Source organism: Lolium perenne, chromosome 4, assembly GCF_019359855.2.
Source record: "Lolium perenne isolate Kyuss_39 chromosome 4, Kyuss_2.0, whole genome shotgun sequence".
NCBI classification, from domain to species: Eukaryota; Viridiplantae; Streptophyta; class Magnoliopsida; order Poales; family Poaceae; genus Lolium; species Lolium perenne.
This window is the reverse complement of record NC_067247.2, coordinates 32659341-32681005: the sequence shown is the minus strand read 5'-3', so window position 1 is coordinate 32681005 and position 21665 is coordinate 32659341. Positions and strand designations below refer to the sequence as shown.

The 21665-nt window shown below is 44.0% G+C and overlaps 1 protein-coding gene and 2 long non-coding RNA genes across 5 annotated transcripts; 2 read left to right on the top strand and 1 right to left on the bottom strand.

Moving 5' to 3' along the window:
* Window positions 1–2843: 2843 nt before the first annotated feature.
* LOC127292136 (uncharacterized) lies at window positions 2844–5426 on the bottom strand. Of its 2 annotated transcripts, none has more exons than XR_011744305.1 (2): window positions 4069–5426; window positions 2844–3466 (listed from the first exon to the last, which is right to left on the bottom strand). It is a non-coding gene; the product is annotated as an uncharacterized lncRNA (long non-coding RNA). The 2 variants fall into 2 exon arrangements; XR_011744306.1 differs by having other exon boundaries at window positions 2844–3436.
* Window positions 5427–10062: 4636 nt separating this feature from the next.
* LOC127292134 (uncharacterized) lies at window positions 10063–14815 on the top strand. 2 transcript variants are annotated; one of them, XR_007844962.1, is made up of 4 exons: window positions 10063–10492; window positions 10749–10990; window positions 13360–13623; window positions 14127–14815. It is a non-coding gene; the product is annotated as an uncharacterized lncRNA (long non-coding RNA). The 2 variants fall into 2 exon arrangements; XR_007844961.2 differs by lacking the exons at window positions 10063–10492; window positions 10749–10990 and having other exon boundaries at window positions 11210–13623.
* A 51-nt stretch (window positions 14816–14866) lies between these two features.
* Window positions 14867–15643, top strand: LOC127346676 (zinc finger protein ZAT7-like). Its single transcript, XM_051372952.2, has 3 exons — window positions 14867–14903; window positions 15186–15193; window positions 15296–15643. The coding sequence occupies exons 1-3, from the start codon at window positions 14867–14869 to the stop codon at window positions 15641–15643; spliced, it is 393 nt and encodes a 130-aa protein (XP_051228912.1).
* The last annotated feature ends 6022 nt before the right edge of the window (window positions 15644–21665 follow it).

Sequence of the window (21665 nt, the reverse complement as noted above, 5' to 3'; positions counted from 1 at the left end):
TCGCGCCACCCTCGCCTGCATCGCTGCAGAAGATTCCTCGTCGTGCTCCCAGCGGTCGAGGTCTCTTGTGGCAGACCTGTAGTGCGTCTTGCGCACCTGCTAGTGGCCCTCCTCCTCCTCCTTGCCGAGGAGGGACCAAGCCATGGCTAAGGCCGCCACCTCCGCCACGCGGTCCTCCTCCGCTACATCGTCAGCGGCGTGGTACGCCTTGTCGCGTGCCACCTTCTCCGTATTGGCGGCTGCGTCGACCGTCGCCGCATCCCTAGTCGCCGTCGTGGCACGGTCTCGCCCTTGGTTGACGACGGTGGCCGCATTGCGCGCCGCAGACCCCAAGAGCGTCATGGCCACCTGGTGGCGTTCAACATGCACGACTGCAGTGGCGGCCTCATTGGCCACCGCTTGCTTCGCCTGCTGTAGCGCTTGCTGCGCCGCCACCTCCACCACCTCCACCAGCGCTTCCTGCACCACGTTGCCTTCGTGCTCGAAGGTGGCCACCTGGTCCTCCACCTGTATGCAGGTCATCTCTGTGGCCATGATTTCGACCTCCTCATCGAACGGACGAGGCCAGCGGGCTCGACATATCTCCCTGATGTTGTCCCAGTTGGAGATATTCTAGCGAGTCATGTGTTTTTGGCATCGATTGGGTGTGTTGGTCGACGCCGCGCCGATGGCCATCATTTATAGCTCTCGTTCTTGGGCGGGAAATGGCCGCCGGGTGCTCGAGGTATTTCGGCCGCGGCGGGGAACAGGAAAACGCGCGTGGGTGGGAAACCGGAGCTGCCGTGGACGGGAACCAAATGGATGAGCGAGAACCATCTATGGCGCGCGCCAGAAGGCCGGCGACGCCATTAGCGTCCCATCGCCATTAGAGGCAGAGGATCATCGTTGATAGCGGGCGGGGGAGGACGATTTGGATCGGGTCGCTGGGTGAAATGTCCAACTAAAACGGATAGACACTCCCAAACTGTCTGTGGGCCGACCTAATCTGACCGAAACGGACCAATTTGGGTCGTCGATTTGGGGTGGCCCGCTATAGATGCCCTAAGAGCAAGTATAATAGATCCTAATCAGCAGGCTATAAGCAATACTATATTAGCAAAATCTTAGGTGGAGGAGAGAGAAGTGAGGAGAGAGAGGAGAGCAGTCCCTTACAGCCTGGCTATAGCGCAATCAACGAGAAGCTATAGCCGGCTAATAGCCTGATGTGAGCGCTTTGAGCTAGCTCTAGTATGTCTTGCGGTCTTGCATGTAACGCATGCGCATGCAATGCATTAATTATTAAATATTCAATAGAGCTTGCTTAGGAGCCAGATTATTGTACACATGCTTACTCTAGGAAGGCTCTAAATGACTTGGCATGAATTTATCGCCAGCAGCGAGCTACGTTATTGCCCTTGCTCTAACACCGTGAGTGAATGATACTTCCGTCCCATTTCGTGGGCCCTTCCGTCCACCAGCAATATGAAGCCAGCGCACACGCTTATCCATGGATGGAAGCGCGTAAGAGCAATAGCAATAACGTAGCCGATCGCTGGCTATATGCACCATGCCACATCACTTAGAGCTAGTATAAAGTAGGCACTTGTATAATAGATTGGCTACAAGATTAGCTTTGCTGAATATTTAACTATTTATTTTTTAGACAGCCACATGCATGCAAGACACAGAGAACCTGCAATCAATGCGTGTAGCCAGCTTATCGCCATGCACCAGGCTGCATGCAAGCTATATCTCTCTTGTTTCTTGTGCCAGAGTCGACGATAGCTCAAGCGCCCGTCCCACTCTCTCTCCTCTTTTCTCTCACTTCAAACTAGTATTTTGCTGATGTGGATTTGCTTATAGCCTGCTGAGTAGGACCTATTGTACTTGCTCTAATGTTCCCTATCAAGCAAGTAAACGGAAATTAAGAAGGTTCGAACGGCCGATCGCGACGCTCCGGTCCACGACGACGTCAACACCGACGGGGTTTACACGTGACGTGAGACCACCTGCTTGCTGCTACTAGGTACTAGCTCCATCCACATCCACCTCTGTGTCGCTACTATAAGAGGACAGACATGCACACTCCCCATCCACATCCACCTCCCATTTCTCCTGAATTCTTCTTCTCGTCGTCGATCATTTTGCAAGGAGCCACAGACCTACTCTTGCTGAGCTCAGACTTGATTAGCCGCGCAGCGATGGTGTCCTCGATGAACCATTACAGAGATCACACCCCCTTGTCCCTCTCCCTGTCCCTCGGCGCCGTGGCCGCCGACACTACTACACGGTAGGGATTTAGGGGCACTTTGCCCTGGGGCACTTTTCAAAGTGCCCCTAAATACCCCCTTTTAGAGGCACTTTGGCCAAAATGCCTCTAATGCCCTACCTATTGGGGCAGTTTGGAGAAGTGCCCCAATTGGTATACACCTATTGGGGCAGTTTGGAGAAGTGCCCCAATTGGTATACACCTATTGGGGCAGTTTCAAGAAGTGCCCCAATTGCTATACACCTATTGGGGCAATTTGAAGAAGTGCCCCAATTGGTATACACCTATTGGGGCAGTTTAGAGAAGTGCCCCAATTGGTATACACCTGTTGGGGCAGTTTGACTAGTGCCCCAATTGGTATACACCTATTGGGGCAGTTTCAAGAAGTGCCCCAATTGCTATATACCTATTGGGGCAGTTTCACAAATGACAGGGAAAGCACAGCCGAAAAAAACATCAGGGAATGTACATAGAATGTTGTCTACTAGGTCGGAAGGCAGCCGCTTCGCGGTATGATCCAAATCACTTTGAAAGATAACGATGCCAAGATATTATGTATAAGCAAGCAAACAATTAATCTAATGATTCCTGAGGGAGCAGCCTAATTTTGATTTTCATACAAACATTGTTTACATAAGCCAGATGGGGCTGGTGCATTGTTCTACTGGACTATTTCACACAACACCGACTCTTATTTCCACATGCTTCAGCCAGAGATTGTGACTGTCCATATATTACCCTAATTAGCAGTAGAGGAGCGATCTGCATTAAGGATTCATAGCCATACTGTTGTTACACAACATCAGTGGTACGCTGTTGTAGTTGCTCCGACTTTTCGTTCACCTTGAGCTCCTCAGTACCTGGTGTCATTGTCCTCCTTGTCAGATGAGAGGACGATGACGATTTCCTTCCTTGGTAGTTGGTACTGGAAGGGCAAGGAGGGTCCGACAACGGTACTGTTGTTGCCGTCTCTGGAGGGCTGTGGCATCAGAAGGTTGAGGGCGGAGGCGCAGAGCTGGGTCTGACCTTGCTTTTGGCATGTGCAGATGGCGGTGCAGGAAACCCGAGAGCCAGAGCGAGGGTTTGCAACTCGAAGCCGTTGTCGAGTTCGCACAACAGTTATTTTTATGCAAACTCTTCGTTTCAACAATATAAGTACTCTATTTCTTGTGGTTGGGCTAGCCTGACCTGTTGATGGAGATAAAGTTCAGATGGTTGCTGCAAGAAAAAAATAAATTGGAATCAATGTCTTCTTATAGTGATATATGGCTTATTCAAGTGGCACTTGTTACATCTACACATTCCCAAAAGAAGGAAGCTTCTATATATTTTCAATAAAACATAATGAAAAATACGGATGTCCATTCCCACAATGGCAATAATTGGTGCTCGATTAGTTACTCCATAGAAAGAACAAGCAAAATTTAACTGTTATTTGGGTAATTATGACAAAGAACTGAAAAGTACTATCGGTTCCGTACAACTTAGAATATAAATGCGATAACAAGAATGCAGCATATATAGATTTAAATATTTGTCAAACTAACAGATGGCAGGCTTGCAATAATGTTGGCTTTTGGTTTATACAGCGACTGTGAAGGAGCAAATACCTACATGATAGGTAAAACTGCATTTATTTTGGAAGGTGCGATTGTGCTCTTATCCAAGTTTCTTCAATGAAATGTAATCAGTTATTAGTGGCCAATTTTTTAAGTAAGCCAGACTGCGAACTGAAAATTGCACAAGTTGATGGAAGTTAGTTCTCCCGGGGGCTAGAAAAAATTCCACATCATGCTCAACAATATGTTAAAGTGGCATACCAGGTGCTTGACCATGGGATAGGAGCCTGAGCAAAGGCATTCCAATGGGTTTTCTCACTAATGTAGTGAAGACAAACTTGGTTTCAACTTCGTCTCTATAGACATGTATAATATTATTATGATAATTTTATTCCATGACTCAAAGATGTCTGCACCATTTAAATACATTAGAATCGACACAAAGAACAAATGCTCAATAAAATGTTGAAATGTAATATAACATCTATCAGTAATTTGGCTGACCTTTCCATGAGGTTTTCTGACCTAGGTAAGAAGAACATGCCACAGTCATAGTTAAAGAAACCATGAAACTATTACGGAAAAAGAGCATGCACTGAATTCGAATATAAGATTATAACTGCATCGCAATAGAGAATTTCCTTTTCTTTTGGAATCTGAGAACAATCAAATAATTTTACAAAAAAGAAGGTAGCATAAGAAACTAAAATGTACACTGACAGTGACAGTAGCAACGATGCCACTACTTTGTGTGACAAATAGAATTAATTTTAGTTAAGAACAGTGTAGGTCTCTGAGCTATATACCTCAAAGCACATATATTGAATACCCTAGTTCTTGCTATTCACGGTAACTCATTTGTCATTTCACGTCTAATGAATATTCAGATGTGTTCTTCACATAAACAAAAAGAAACAGATGTTCTCCAAAAAAGAAATACAAATGAAAATACCCTACGAATACATGAGCTGCATCTATTCTGGCAGGACACGGATCCTAACCCTCAAAGGCCAGACAAAATACACGCTAGGCGCATCATAAACCTGACCTGAGACAAACATCCATGGTGCATTGCACACTGAGGGAGACAAATCAAATCGCTTGAGTAGAGGGCATGAAGAGGCAAGCGCCGCTATCAGCGCCCGCTTCTCCAACCCTTCGAGTTGCATGACATTACTTATCTGAACTCGTTTTTTTTCTTTTCTAGACAAGGATTCATATTAACATGAGGATAAGCAAAATAGCAAGTTCTGAACCTTAATTGTAATAAAGAGATAATATTCATCACCCAAAACTAAATTCAAAACTTTATAAAGCATTTTATCATGCCTGACAACTGAACAACAATAAATTTTCTAGCATAGAGACCCAATCAAAGATATTTATCAGTTTTGAGAGCAAAATACTCACCTGTTATGACAAGTGAAACTCCAGGGACCAATATTTAGTAATTTGGCTTATATTTTAAAAATAATCAGACTGCGAGACATGTATAACGATCCTGAAGATGAGATTTAACATAGAATAAATATATGTTTCAACACATACACCTTTCAAGATATACATGTCATTTGAAAAACCAAAGGAATAAGAAAAATAAAAGATTCAGAAACTATAAAGCTATAAAGCTATACATAAATTATAGTCAGGATGAACAAATCACATGTATATCTCGAAAGTTGCATGTGTTGGAAGATATTTTTCATCTATGTTAAAGCTCATCTTAAGGTTCAAATGACATGTATAGCTCAAAAGTTGTATGCGTTGGAAGATATTTTTACATAAAAGGATGTCCAACAAATCCAGAGCTAGCAATATATGCCAAAGCAACCCTTAGTTTGCTGAATGTGTACAGCTGATTGCCTTAATTTAAACACGACTGTGATATCATACCACCATTGGTGCAATGGAAATGCAGTAAACCAGATTTTTTTGGTCAGAAAAAAATAAGGAGAATTTTAACCAAGTCCTATGGGTGGGTGGGTTGGCTTGGAAAGCAATTTTACATATATGTGATAATAAATTGGCAAACCACACCGAAAACTACCTTAGCACAATGCAACAATGCCTGGCATATTTGTATAGATGCATAGTTGAGAACAATTGCTTGCTGAGACATAACATCACTATAATCAAAATATGCAGAGAAAATGCATGAACACGAAGCTCCTGGCAATAGGAAAGAAAGCTAGCAGTGAAGCAGCTCGAGAAATCATAATTTTAGAGTCTTGCCTTTTGAAAGCGCATCCCATAGCCAAAGTAATTCATTTGAGGCTTCGGCATTCTCACTCCAAAGAGCTAACGTAGTTGTGTCCCTAAGGCACCACAAAAAGATAGTTAAAAGAACCTTAACCAGTGCTCGGGAATAAGAAACAATGACAGTACCACTGAATTATGGACGCCATGTTCACTACAAAAGATATACATGTCACTCCCGTTAATGAGTTAGTGTCTGTTTACTTACTCTCCATTTCATGGAATGATAAATAGATGCGCTCTTATATATGGCGGTGTGCTTACTCCGCAATCAATAAAGTATCTTTGTCTGAACTATTTCCAAACCAAGTATTTCATTTAATCTCTTTATTTTATCATTCTAGCTAGATTATTTTCAGTTCAAAAGCTAATGTGCTCAAACTCCATTATGGAATAATGACAACACAAGTAAATGAGAATAAAATATAAAAGGCTCAGTCCTATCCGGCTACAAAAATCATAAAAAGCAACTTGGAATAACAACATTAGTAAAGGAGATAGGTACCTGAGCATCCACGAGAACCAAACTAAAGAGAGGAAGTCGTGCCTGCTATTTGCATAAAGCCAAGCAGAGAACACGGCCTTCATAGCAACGGTGCACTACTCAAATGTTGATTATTTACAGAGAGAGGCAACCAAAAGCTGCAACAACCTCCAAGCTGACATAACGGAGTATGCCGATGTTCTTCCAAGCTACCTGATAGTTAAAGTGCTTTTATCCTGAAATCAGTGATGAAGACCCATAGTAAGCAATGTGGCCCCATCAGCTTAGAAGCACAAGCACAAACATATATGCATAGGAATGCTAGGTCAGTACCATGATTGATTGATGGGAGTTTCACATTGAGAAAAAATAGAGAACGTCCAGGGTCTAAGTGTCATATTAGAGCAACCAACCAACCATAAAAGTGTAATTATTCATAGAATATCAGCATAAAATTGTTTTTTAAGCAAATCTTCGCCAACTAAATATGTTGGAGTTCACAATTTTAAGGTGGCAAACAGAGGAATGCTTGGAAAGCAATGCAACTGTGCAAGAGGAAATGCAAGTTGGAGACTTCTCCTATGCAGGATGGAAAGTGGCAAGACCACAAACACAATACAAGTCACTCCATTAGAACTAGCTTTTGAATCTAAGCTTGTAAAAAGGATCCCCGCTGATTGCTGGAGGCTTCATTCACTTCCAACATTCTTTCTCCTATTAGAAATGAGTTTCAGATATGAGATATGGTGAAGTAAATTCGGGTAAGTGCTAACATAGTATGTTAATTATGTGATGAGATAAAACAGACATCTTGATACATCATATACCCATGAAAGAGAGCCTTTTTCCATAAATTATGAAAAAACCTTGGTAGGCTAACAATAAAATCACTGTTGATAATTCATAGGATCATTGCTGATAATTCATATTACCAAGATCTATGCCATTTGGTCTCGCTCTGCAAGAACACGTGGTCATTTATTTCAGTCATTAGTATAACTTAACCTGAACAAACAATCCACCTAATGAATCTAAGAGAAGGTTAAATAACAATAGAAAGTAATCACCCTTGGACCTGATCCAATGAAGAGAAGGAAACACATTGGCCTGCAACATGCCGAGCCCTTGAGCTTGTTGCTGAATCCAAATTACAAAACATCAAATCTTCAGTATATGTATGATCACAGCCTACATATATTGGTTAAAGAAGTAGGCCAAATATCCAATCTATTTTGTACCTAGTTGATGAAATTATGGCCTACATTTGTGGATGTTTGACGGAGATGGCAAACACCACGGCCTCATCTTCCTCCTACCTCACCCTCTCTTCTTCTCCACTCCATATGCCTCTCACAGGTAACATTACAGATGTTGATTCCAGAATCGCCTTGGTCTGCTCCACTGGATCGGTGGATCATGGCTGCAGCCTGCTATTCATGCATGACCAATATTTGATGGATATATTACGGGGCAAATTATGTTCTCCATAAGTAAACATGAGGTGTTCATCATGGGCACAGTTCATGGAGGACCAATATTTGAATGCAGATAAAATAATGAGGTGTTGGTTCACTTCATGGATGAAGAATGTTTGAATGTGGAAAATAGGAAACATGTGTCTAGAACCAGCCGGTATAACAGTTTACAGTAGCACAAAGAGTAACAAGGTGATACTGTATTTCATTCTCGATAGTAACTCAAAATGGCATTTCATGTAGAAATCTATGTGGCCCAATTACTTAGAGACCCACTTAGTACACCTCCTAGTGCCAAAGCTATAAACACAAAGAAATTTGACCCGAAGCTACCAAATTAAATTGACCTCAACATGGCAGTAAGTAAGAAGGGCAGGCGCATTACCACCATCCTAGCCCAAACCTTAAGCTACCACGGTTGGATTACCAGACTGTCATGGAGCAGTACGTCAAGTACAAGCTGGTAACATGGTGCAAAATTTAAATACCAGTGACTTGGGTATACATGGCATATAAAACAAAAACCCAAACCTCAAAATATACCAACCAGTGGGAAATGTACCAGGATTTCCTTCGCTTGGCTTGGTTCATCTACATGAAAATAGACTTTACTTCTTTGGTCTGTTATCCCCCTCTTTCATTTTCTTAGCCGGATGAATTGAAAAAACAAGAGAAATGTCTTTAAGAACTCAGTATTTTGCATAGGCTGAGTATCAGCGTACATGAACATAGTCTTAGCAATTTGAGCACACTAGTGGTTCACTCAAGCTTGGAGAAGAATGGGTTCATAAAAAGATACAGCCTAGCTAGTCTTAAACACATTTGCAGATGTTGTCTAAGTAATCAACTTGATGTTGCTTAAACGCATTCATGTTGAACTTGTAGATGTTTCTGTACATCTACTGTACTAAGGAATGTTTATGTAATAAATATGCAGAACAAGAAACTAAGATACCGTTGAACTTGTTTACAAAGACATACACTCTTGGTAGATTAAAAATAACAGAAAAAGTAGCAGCAAATTTCACTACATTAATCATAGTAAGATGCTATGTTTGTCACTGTTTTCCAATAGATGGAGTTGTGTTGTCCCATCTGAAACACTAAGATGCAACTTTCACTTTGACAGCAGGCACTGAAACGTATGGTTCTAGAATATCTCGCAAGGAAGGCAGAGCTTCCTATAAAACATATTTGCTATTTTTGACATTATGGTTCATCATCAGGGTTAATTTGGACAGTGTCAAATGGTCAATGTGAAAAACAAGAAGACGTGCAGGAGTGCACTGCTTTCGACTTCTTAATCTCTTCACAAAATCACAAATGCAATCAAAATTGTATAAGCAGATAATTATCCTATGACTGACATGAGATTCAGAGATATCACAAAATTCAGAGCAGACAAACCCTAGGCCACGCCATGTCACACAAGCACTACACCCATCAATCAATCAGAACGGGTGGGAGAGGAGAACAACATCTCTAATACCTGGGCAAACAAGCATCGTTGAAAACAGCAGAGTTCTTTCATACAGTACCTGGGGGTTCTACCGCTGCTGATGAAGAGAGGCCGGCAGGGGGGAGGCAGGCCGCTGCTGGAGAAGGTGGTTGGGGACGGGGAGGTTCGCTAGCTCGGGGTCCTCTCCAGCATCGAGCGCCTCCTTCACTTCACGGCTTCAGCAGGCGGCGGCAGAGATACTTGGAGACAAGTGGAAAAGGGAAAAAGGGGTATGGAGGACCCGGCCGGCGGTGTGATCTACCCGAAGAATTTATTCCGATGCCGGCGGTTCTCCTGCTCCAGTGGCGGCGCGGCGGCGACGTTCTTCTGCCCGCTGCACAGAGGAGAGGAGAGGTGCGGATAGACCCTAGGTCCCTAAACTTTTGCGGGTCAGCCGAACCGGACCCCTCACCCGCTTAGCATCTTGACCCGCTTCGTCTAAAAAAAACTCCCTCAACCTCACCTCGCTCGCACGCGCGCGCCCCGTTTCCCCACTGCGATGCCGCCGCCGCCAGCCGCCACCTCGGCCGATACCTGCCGCCGCCGCCGCTGCCGCCGCTGCCGTAGACCAGTGAAACTCTGTTGCCTCTTCTCTGCCAATTTCCCTGCCGCCATGATGTACGCCCGTGCCGGCACGCGCGGTACGCGAAACCCTAGCCTCACAGATTGGTCTCACCGGCACTGCTCCCACCACCTCTCGCTGATACCAGTACCGCGGCGCCCCGACGTGATGCCCCCATGGACCTCTCTACTGGATCCACGCCTCCGCGCCACCCTACAACACCCAAGCGCGCGTGCCCGTGAAACCCTAGCTGTTGGGCTCGGGCTCGCAACACCTATGCTCCTGGCGACTACCACCTATTGATGTCGCCTGGGTGGCCGGGGCCTCACCACCGTGGTGCGGTGGTAGGCTGTGGCTGCCCTCTCCTCTTCAGCGACCTCGATGGCTTGCTCCACGGCTAGAACTATAATGTGAGCTATTTCTTCTCCCTTCCATCTCGCTCGTGTATTGTGATGGTTTGTCCAACAAGCTGTGGTTTGTTTTAGGTTTAGGGCTATGGTGGTGATGTCCTGTACCAGTGCTGCATTGTCATGTTGCTGGTACATGGCCGTGTGCTAATGTTCTGATTAGGTTGTAGCTGCTGGAATTTCCGTTAATGGATAATTGATTGATTGGTTAAATGGGGTCCTTGTTAGCTCAAATTTTGTTCTGGCTTTGAGGTTGCAGATGTGAGCACAAGCTTCCCAGGAAGAAATACTTTAGAGGAAAGGACAACATTTGTGCTTATGTGTGAGGAAAGGATGCAGAAGGAGGGGGCCATTGTGTAGTTTTCCCTGGACGATGATATGGGTCATGTGCTTGCCCTTGTGCTGCTATATCTATGTTGGTCAACAACTACAAGCCATGAACGAGTGGATCAGAGTCCATGGGTGGTGCCGGTGAATTCACCGCCTCTACTATGTGAGCAGGTAACCACATTTGGACCTTCCTAGGCAGTTAAATCTTTGATTTTGGGGTCACACTGAATCAGATTATTTAGAGGAAAGGCAATCATTGCTTGACTGATATTGTGTTGTTTGATATCGGGTTCTGAAATAAATAGGCTCCATGTTTGCTTATGGATGAATCTGGTGCATGTTGAGAAATGACGAATAACTAAGTGGGGGGAAAATAGGGACTTCATGTTTTGGGTATCCAGAGAAATTGTGTATACTTGTTTTGCCAGGTTCATGCTTTATTATTTTTATAGATGTAGCAGCATGTACTTGTCATGACTCAAGCCAATGAAATCATGGTCGGAGTAGTGAATCAGTCTTGTTACAAACCATCGCATCATATGCAATAACTCAATTAGAGTTGCAGTAACTCAGACTTGGAAAACCAGTAGTAGTGAAACATGTCTTTTAACTTACATTTTATTTCTCTGGATAATCAATTAGAATTTTGCCAGGTTCTGTACTACTGGTTCTTTTTTGCACAGGGCTAACTCTAATTCTTTCTGATCATTTTCCCGCTATTGTTTTTAGATGATTGACTCTATATTGGCTTATCCCTGGAAGTTTGAGTATTGTTTACCTTAGTGCAGAACTCTTTTATTTCAATAGAGTATTTTAAATTTATTCTCGGTTGTCTATCATATCTTTCTTTTTTTCTTGACTCATTCACGTGTTTGAATGCTTCAGATTTTATAGAGGCCATTACATAGGGTCTGATTCCATATATGATTTTGCTAGCGCGGATACAACGAGGAGAAGTAGTTCAAAGTAAAGTAAAAGTCAAAACATACCCTTGCTGCCTATTTGTAAAGAAAAATTATTTGAAAGGGTTGATGATGAGTTCTGGTAGAAGCATTGTCCTTGTCTTTCGATAACTGGAAATGCATCGACAAGCATGTGAGTTATCCTACTCTATTTTTTTTGGCTTGCTGATCAGGGAGCCAGCTATTCTTTATATATCACTTCCTCTTAGATCCTGGAATGAATTAACTCTCTGTTCATTACTTCTACCATACATGTTGCCGAGAAACCTTTTGATAGCTTAAAACTGGCAAGAAAATTTGTTCTCTGTTCTACATTTTACTTAACAGTGATAATAATCATGTTAATGCCTCGTGAACCATACATTGAATTCAGTTTCACCCTATCAAAAATATGTAGAGCAATTGTTTTAATAGCTACGAACTCTGAATCTAGAGGTGACATACTGACCATTGTGTTTTTATTCTCTTTTTTCTTCAAGGGTGTCGGTAATGTGATAATTTGTTGGTGAACTATAGATTGGAGTGCCTCCTTAATTCAGATCTTTGATGTAGTTGTAGAATCTCATGTGAGTTATTGTCAGACAAGTTGATACCACTGAATCTTGCGAATCAGAGACATTGTCATACTCCTCACCTGAAATCAACTGTTTTGCTCATTTATGTTGGTCCTTAGACATGTATCAACTAGCTGATGCATGGTATGCGTAATGCGCTTGTTTGGATTTCCCCCCTGTATATACATACTTGTGCGGATATATTTAAAATCATAAACTGCGATGCATGCCTTTCTGCTACATTAGAGTTTTGTATAGAAAAAATGTCAAATGTGCTCTGCTCTGACCTTTGCAAGTTAGGTGCTTTGTGATCATACTAAGAATTAACTTAAGATGGATGGCCCAGGCTGGAGTAATTCATGCTTCATGCAATATCATCGTCTCTTAAATTGGTTACCTATAGCTATGGACCCTTGCAGCTATTGTTCTTAAGACCTTTTAAATGTTCATGTAGCCTCTGCTGTCAAAGATAAAAGTAGCCTTGGCCTGCTCCCCCGAGTCCTATGCAACCGCCAAATAAGCCCATCTACCATGAGATATGCTGAACTGTCCTACCATCCAAATAAGCCCACGATTTTATGTTAGTTAAAGTGAAATTTAGGCATACTTTTCCTATTTATTATAAACTATCTAGAACCTCTGTCATGTTATCACTATTGCTTATAATACTCCCATACCTCTTTATTTTCCTATCTTCACCATATAGATAATTATGACTGGTATCTCAGTTTTTTTAAACATTGTTATATGTTATTTGCCAACTAATAGGGCAAGGACCTTATAACCCCATTATGTCAAAATCTACAACCTAGTTTGAATCACCTATGGATTTTATCCTTCAGAAAAGACCAACCTTCCATAGTAATTCTCAGTCGTGCCCTAGCATGGATTTCACTGTAGAATGATGATTGTGTTCTCATCACTCGCCATCATCATGTGTTGCTGCATTTGGAAAACCCAACTTTTCTGTAATATGAAATGTGTATGAAGTGAGCACTAATGGTGATTTTGTTTTATTCTGCAGATAGCACTGTTTGTTTCATCAAGTGATGCTATGCAACCTGGCTGGCTGGTGTAGTACCTAAGAATTATCGATGCCAAAATAATTAGGAAAATGCATTCTAATCTTGTCAAGGTTTGTTGTTTACTTGAAGTGAGCACTATGTTTTCTATGAAGAACTGGTCCTTTTGACTATTTTTTACTCATGATGCATTCATAGTAATCAAGGCATTTTAACTATTCAAGTCCTGCTCAGCCCCTTGGACCAGAAGACCTTACATGGAGAAGGTAATTTCGTCATTCTTCTAGGTATGTCTGTGTGGCGTGTTTGTGTGTTTGTGCGTTCTGGGGGCTGATATAGTCCCGAGTGCTTATATTTAATTGTTTTTGCTTTGTTCTAGATAATTATATGCTTCATTATAATTCTCAACGATGATTACACTTTGAATCCAATCTCATATTTAATCCATGTGGTTCACTGGTTACTATAACTTTACCAAATATTGCATTTTGTGAATATTGTCCTCGATATTTTCAGGGGATGCTAGCTTGATTTATGATCTTCAGAATTCTACTTACTATGACCTGAAACTATGCTTTCACAATAATAGAAGCTACAACGCATGGAAACATTATATTGTTGTTTGTGTGTGCATACAGCTTATCTCTGAGAAACAAAACTGAGATAAATTTACAAATATCAACTTTGATTAACCATCTTACAAGATCATTGCCAAATTTAAACGAAGTACTATGGTCCATAGTTTTCATATATTCTTTCCTATACCTAGTGAGTTGGAATTTGGCATACCTGAGTTGAGCGCCGAAACCAAATATTCGAAATCCACATACGCACCATGAATTGGGAGCAAGATATTTGATTCGAGGTACTGGCACAATTCTGCCCCAACCCCACTGGTGAGTACATGACCTGTATCTAAATGATTTATGTTTGATTTGTTTTGACTGTTTTAGGCATCACCTGGGATCCAGCCTCCTCACCATTTCAGCTAGGCAATCAGACTTGAGTATGTTGTTTCAGGGGTTGATATAAGGTCTACATAGAAGCCAGCTCCACCATCCAGATCAAGGGGCCGAGCTGCTGCTGCTTCCTTGGAGCACGGGAAGGGTTGTGCCATTGCTGCAGCGGCCACCGGTGAGGCGTCGTGTGTCCGGACTGTGGCTGCTGCTCCTGTTGCACATGCCCGAGATGCTTGTGTGGTTGCAAGTGCTCTTGCCCAGCTGCTCCCCCTGCGCATTCCCCCTACCAGCGATAGCGCTGGTGCTGCCTCTTGTGTGTCCTTTTGCTACCGTTTATATTGGATACCTTGTATCATATGCTTGTTTATATTGCCTCTGTTGGTATATTGAGGCATTGTTGTTTATAATGCCTTGTGATACATTTAGTCATTTCAATATGTTGCCTCTAATTGTGTTTTGGTGTGTTTTATTGAATCGCTTCAAATTGTGTTTTGGGTCATTTTAGAGTTGTCTCTGATTGTGTTTTTGGGGCATTCTGAGTTGCCTCCAAATGGGATTTGGGGCATTTTATGAAACTGCCTCTAATTGTATTTTGGGGCATTTTGTTGAGTTGCCTCTAAAAATCTTTTGGAGCACATCTCGAAGTGCCCCTAAATACCTTTTGGGGCAGTTTTCAAAGTGTCCTAAAAAACCTTTTGAGGCAATTTCCAAAGTACCCCTAAAAACCTTTTGGGGCACATCTTAAAGTGCCACTAAAATCCTTTTGGGGCAGTTTTCGAAGTGCCCCTAAAAATCTTTTGGGGCACATCTCAAAGTGCCCCTAAATAATCTTTGGGGCACTTTCATCAAACTGCCCCTATTTTATTTAGGGACACAGGTATCTGGGGCAGTTTTGAAACTGCCCCAATAGCTAATTAGGGGCACTTTGAACACATATAGGGGCAGTTTGAAGTGCCCCATAATGCTTACCGTGTAGTAGTGCGAGCGCAAGAAGAAGCTCAGGCGCACCGCGGCATCCGGCGAGTTCGTCTGCAAGACGTGCAGCCGCTCCTTCCCGACGTTCCAGGCGCTCAGCGGGCACCGGACCAGCCACCTCCGCGGCCGCCACGGGCTCGCGCTAGCCCTCGCCGGAGACTGCTACTTCCTCAAGTCCAAGAAGACCACTTCCTCGGACGACCAGGAGAAACCGGCGGCACTACACCAGTGCCACGTCTGCGGCCTCACATTCGAGATGGGGCAGGAGCTCGGGGGACACATGCGCAGGCACCGCGAGGAGACCGTCGCCGTTGCGCAGGCGCCGCTCGTTCTGCTCCAGCTCTTCGTCTAGCTAGCTAGCTCCATTGATTAATTGGTAGTCTCTAGCTCCATTTAGTTCAGAGTTCCTGCAGGTTAACCCATGTGCGCGATTCGACTGTACGTTTGCTGCACACCCGTATATAGTTTTTTTTTTTTTTTTGAAACAGAGGCAAAAGCTTTGCCTCATCCATTAATTAATTAGAAGGTGTCCGGTTTTTAGGAGAAAACCGGGTAAAAACCTATAAAGACAGGGCTAAGCCCACACCCACCCACACGACGCCGCGAAGGCACACCGAGCCACCCTGGCTACCCACACAAGCTACACAAACGCGAAGCTCGAGTTGGCCTATGCCAAACAGATGGCTCCCCAAGAAAATGCCGGTAGCTCCGATTCTGACGACGAGCCGCGGAGAGGAGATGCACAAGACCTGCGCCGAAAAGGACCTTCACCGTCGAACCGCCCCTCGAAGGTCATCGTACACCACCCAAAGGCAGCTTCGACTTCACAGCAAGAGGAGGCCAACCTGAAGACATTCGGACACGCCGGCACGGAGCCGACTAACACGGTCTTGCAGCAAACAAACCATGTTCAACGCCATTGTCGTTGCCGCCCAAGCCCACCGTCGAGAGTCACCTTATCGCCCAAGCGACCCAAGGTCAAGCACCCTCGAAGATGACGAACATTCGGAGCCGCCGCTCCGACATACCGTTGCTCCGTCGCGCCCTGCGCGTCCACCAGGACCACCACCTTCCGGGGCCGCCGCCCCGACGTACCACCGCTCGCTCTCGAGCTGCGATGCCGCACGAACCATCCACCCGCAACCCACGCTGCATAGGGCAAAAGGCCGCAGACCACGGGCATCACACCAACTCATCCGGGGCCACCGCCCCGACATAACGTCCGACCGTCCCCTCTAGGACGCGTCTGACCTAGCCGACTGCCCTACCGCCCACACAGCCAGGGTCGCCACCCAAGCCGTGACAAGCTGCATCCCTGCACCATAGAGATGCTGCCGCACCGCCTTCCGGGGCCGCCGCCCCGGCTCACAGCCACCTACCCGAGGCTGCCGCCTCGGCATCCTCCAACGCAGACGGTAAGGCAACGCAGTCCGGCAAACAAACCACCCTCGCCGAGTGAAGTTCACGCCCTCCAAAGACGACGCCTCCAAGAAGGGAAGCGACGAGACCGCCGCCGTCGCCCGCTCCGACCGAGGCAAGAGCTTGGGTTTTCACCCGGAGGGCACGAATCCTCGAAGGCAGGAGAGGTAGAAGCTCCATGACGATGCCTCCAAGAAGGGGAACGGCGCCCTGAGGCATCGCCATCGTCGGCACCGACCAAGTCGAGCAGAGCTTTCGCTCGGAGCAAGCACCCTACCGCCGAGGCTTCCTTCACCGGCAGGGAAGCCGGAGCACGCCATCATGCGCGCCAGCACCGTCGACCACCTCGCCCACCATGACGCCGCCGCTGCCCGGGATCTCCGCCACGGCACACCACCACCAACCAGCAGCCGCTGCAACCTGCAGCACCTCCACGGCCAGAGGCCCCTCGCTGGCCAGCACCTCCATCACCACGACGCCCAGACCTCCCGCGCCCTCACTGGCCCGCAAGGCCCAGATCCAGCCCAGCCGAGCCCGACCACGCCCGGCGCCGCCGCGCCCCGCCACACCCGCACAGTGTGATGACCCAGCGTACCACTGCATGGTGTAGTACACAAGTCGTTGACATAACACAAGTGAAACACCGTTCCACTCATATTACATCTCTCAGAGTGGTACAACAGAAACATATGCGAGTCCAAGGTATGTCTATAGAAGTACACACGAGCTGTTTACATAAGATCAACACAACCTCCTACTTTACAGTGAGGTAAAACTTCAAATAAAGCTCCAGAAGAACGACTCGTAGTATATCTTATTGCTAACTCAAGTTCAAGAGCTACTTGGCTTGCTATAGAAATCTAGCTACTTAGGTGCTATGATTAGGGAAAGGTTCCCTTCTATTACTAATCTAGGTTTCCAGTATAGCTGATGCAGAAGTTAACTCCATTGACTTCTTTGATTGGATTCTTCATCTTGTTGCAGTTGACTCCTTTGTCTTCGAGTTCCACGGAAGTTTCTCCTTTGGTGCCTTGATCTAAGAAGGGGGTTCAAACGAGATAGAATGAGTACGAGCGTACTCAGCAAGTTCATATTAGGAAATAGGTGTATCATGCACTAGCTACAGCCATAGACCAGAAAGTCATAGGCCAATGCAAGTTTTCATAAACATTTCTTCAAAAGGTTTATTTTATTCTGAAAACTATGCCCGTCAGTCTTCACAGGTTGACTAGAACTTCGTGGAGTTCCTTTCCTGCCGCGTTCGCAGTTCCCTTCCCGGAACAGGGAGTGACAGTCACAATTCAGTATCCTCTGCAGAGGTGCGTTACTTTTCCCATAAGAGAACTTATCCTTATTGCCAACCGAGTAGCATGCTCGTCCACACTTCCTTTGGTGTGAGGCCAGGTGTAAGATCCAAGCCCACACCGCCTTCTCCGCGACTGCAAACCCACCCTTTTGTCCAACCGTACACCTCCAGTAGACTTCCCCCGATAATACGGCTTTACTCATGGTGTACTCCGGACAATCCCTCATAGATCGTAGAGCTTATCATCACTAATGGATAGGGATTTAAAAGGCTATCCCAACCTATTGCGGCAGTGCCTCCAGCACCCCACCGGCTCTCCGATCCGTTGGCGTGCAGAAGGGAAAAGATACGGCTGGCTTCCCCAGAGCCATTATAGATCTCATGGTCAACGCGGTTTGTACGGCGCTAGAATCACTGGACGGCATTGGTAATTAGTCCTAGGGTGATATAACCCATTGCAATGGAACCTCCACCATATCAACACATACCATGGTTCCATTGCCCACCACATAGTCATATTCATAATTGTAAAATAATTCTTTGCTTTTCAATGCATGAGTGATAATTATAGTACTTTGCATATAGTTTGATACAAATAATCAAATGACATGAGCAAGCGATGAACTTGCCTTTCTTGACTGCAAGATTATGCAGGCAAAAGCTTCGATACGTGATAACTCCAAATTCTGAAATACCATCATCGTCCGGTAAGGACAATGTTTAAAGAACTGGCAAAGATGCTATAATGCATAGTATGAGATGCAATCGTCCCGAGCGTAACCTAACCTTAATGATTTAGAATGTATGAGTGGTAAATATTTCTTTAGGGTTTGTTGCACTTTTAGAATGGTTCTCAAACAAGGTTCTTATTAGGGTTTGGTTATATTCGCATCATATCCAAGTGATATAAGACATCATAACAATCATACACATAAAGAGTAGTGGTGGAATAATATATAAAGAACAGTTGTCTATTTTAGGTTCTACAGAACATGGTTGATGATTACTTATACTATACCTCAAAAGAATAACTTTTGAAGAACATGTTAATTAAGAATTAATGAGTATTTCAAAGAAGGATTAGGGCTTCTAAGGTTTGATTGATATTTGTAGTTCAAAAGAATAACTTTTGAAGAACAGGTTAAATAAGGGTATGAACTACTATACATAGGAGCTAGGTAACTCTAGGGTTTACTATTGGGTTCATTTAATTTCACTAATAGGAACTAGTTGGTTCTTAACTTGGAATGGGTTTCTATATAGCAAGTATTGGTAGGTTTATTGCTATGGTTTCTTCTAAGCATCATATCAAAGGATGGTTATCCAGATGGTTCTATAAATTAGCTACTAGGGTTTATTATGGTTTCTCATTTGCTTCACTAAGTAATCTCTAATAGTTTCTAAGCTAAGTGGTTTATCATTTCCTAAGTAAGGTTTAGTTGGATAGGAGCATGTGCTGTGATTTGCTACACAAAGTTGATACTAGGGTTTATCATTATGGTTCTACTAAGGTTTAATGATTGAGGTTTATCCTAATGATGTGGTATAATGGAGTGGTGATCAATGGTACTAATTCAATTAACAAGTTAGGGTTTCTACCTAGGTGGCACTAGTGGATCATATATGTTTTACTAAAAGTAAAGACATAAAATGATGACCACAAGTGAATTGGTTTTATGTTGATGGATCATGATTATGCATTCATGGGTTACTTATTAAGGTTCTACAAGTAAAGTTGAAGTGGGTATGATCACATGGGCTAAACCCCTAGGGTTTTAGGATTTCAACTATTTAGGATGAACACATGAAATAATGGGATCCAGTTTCTAACTTAGAATAAAACTAAGGTTTCTAAATTATGATCCAATTCTTAAATTAATACTTGGTACTAGAACTAATGTGATTAAGTACTTGAAATAGAGTTATTAATAATTTTAACATGCTATTAATTTTTAGAGGTTTTAAGAATTAAAATAATTACTAGTTAGGGTTTAATTAGAATTCAGGGTTTCCTAATTATTGTTAGGTTTTAAAGTATTTAACTTGTTAACTTAAGAATGTTTAAGTAAATAATTGTTGAGCTACCAAAATGATATTGGCTTTTACTATTTTCTTGAGGTTTTACTATTTAAAGAAAATGGTAAATGGTAATTGCAAATTAGGGTTTATGAATTACCACTAATAATTAAGTAAATGTAAATATGATAAATAAAATTGATCTTAACATTTTAATTTAGTTTTTTAATAGTTAAAATTTAATTTTTTGATATTTAACTATTTGTTGAATTCAAATTCTATTTAAAACAAATGGAAAGGCATAATTAATAAAGATAAAAATAAGTGAATTTTTATTTTGACACAAATTTTTGTTTTATATTTTATTTGAATAGAGTTTATTTTTGTGAACATTTTTATCTATTATTCATATTTTTCTGAGTTAAAATGAATTATATATTTTTTTTTCAAAGTTTTAGATATTTTCTGGAATTTGAAATTTGAATGAAATACTAAACGTACCGATTCGATTATACACACAGAGACAGACAGGTGGGTCCTGCGTGTCCACCTCAGCAGCCACACGGCAAGGACCGGTCAACCTTGACCGCGTGTTTGACCTCACCGGCGTTTAACCGCCGGCGGTTTGCTGAGGACGGCGCCGCCGTTTTAGTACCTCCCGAGATGAGCTACTGATACTTTTCGATTCCCTGGAACCTAACGAGCACGATGGGGTGGTCGCCCTCCTCAGAGGACCACCGGAGCTACGCCGGCGACCAGGTCCTGTGGCGGTGCACTCCGGCCAACTATCGAACGGTGGCTAAGGGACGCGCAAGGATGTAATTAAGGGCTTCGGAGATGCGCTGGTTCACCTTGAATCGATTGCAGTGGTCGGAGGCGAAGAAGATGGTCGGAGACGACGAGGAGTTCGCCGATTCCGACGAGGTGCTGCGGAAGGGATCAACCAAATTGGACTGATTGAGGAAGCTCTTGATCGATTCCTTGCTCGAGGATGATCTGCAGGCTCTCGCGCATCTCCCAGGTCACTCGATGGTCTCCGGGGTGCTCTCAATCGACGGCTAGCCGGAGGATTTCTTCGACAGCCCGCCGGGGTGTGGTGAAGATAGGGAGAGATTGAGAGTCTGAGAGAGATTGAGGAAGGGGTAACAAGCTAGCTAGGGTTCTGGCGCGTATCCTCGAGCCTTTATAGCTCGAGTTGAGCTCGGAATCGACAATGACGACCCGCCGGAGATGGTACAGATGCGGCGGTGATGGTTTTGAGTGTTGTGGGCACGAATCTTGGCGCCAAGGGATAGACTCGGACGCAGAAAGGATTGGGCGAGGTTCTGAGGGACTCGTTGACGTCCGGCGGCGTTCTTATCCTCGTCGAGGACGTGGCCGAGCTCCTCCTCTGCGCTGTCGACGCCGGGGAAGAAGGAGAAGAGAGCTTCTCTCCTTTGCACGATTTTTAAAGCCCCCGAATCGGTATCTGGCTTGGGCTGAGTTGCTCTTGGTCCCTTGCTGGGCCTCGAAGTGGGCTGGTCTGCTGGGCTGCTGCGGTCCACCAGGTAAGTTACCCTCTCTTTTATTTTCCTTTTCAAATTTCTGTTTTCTTTTTCTGTTTTTTATTTACTGGTTTGAATTCAAATTGAAT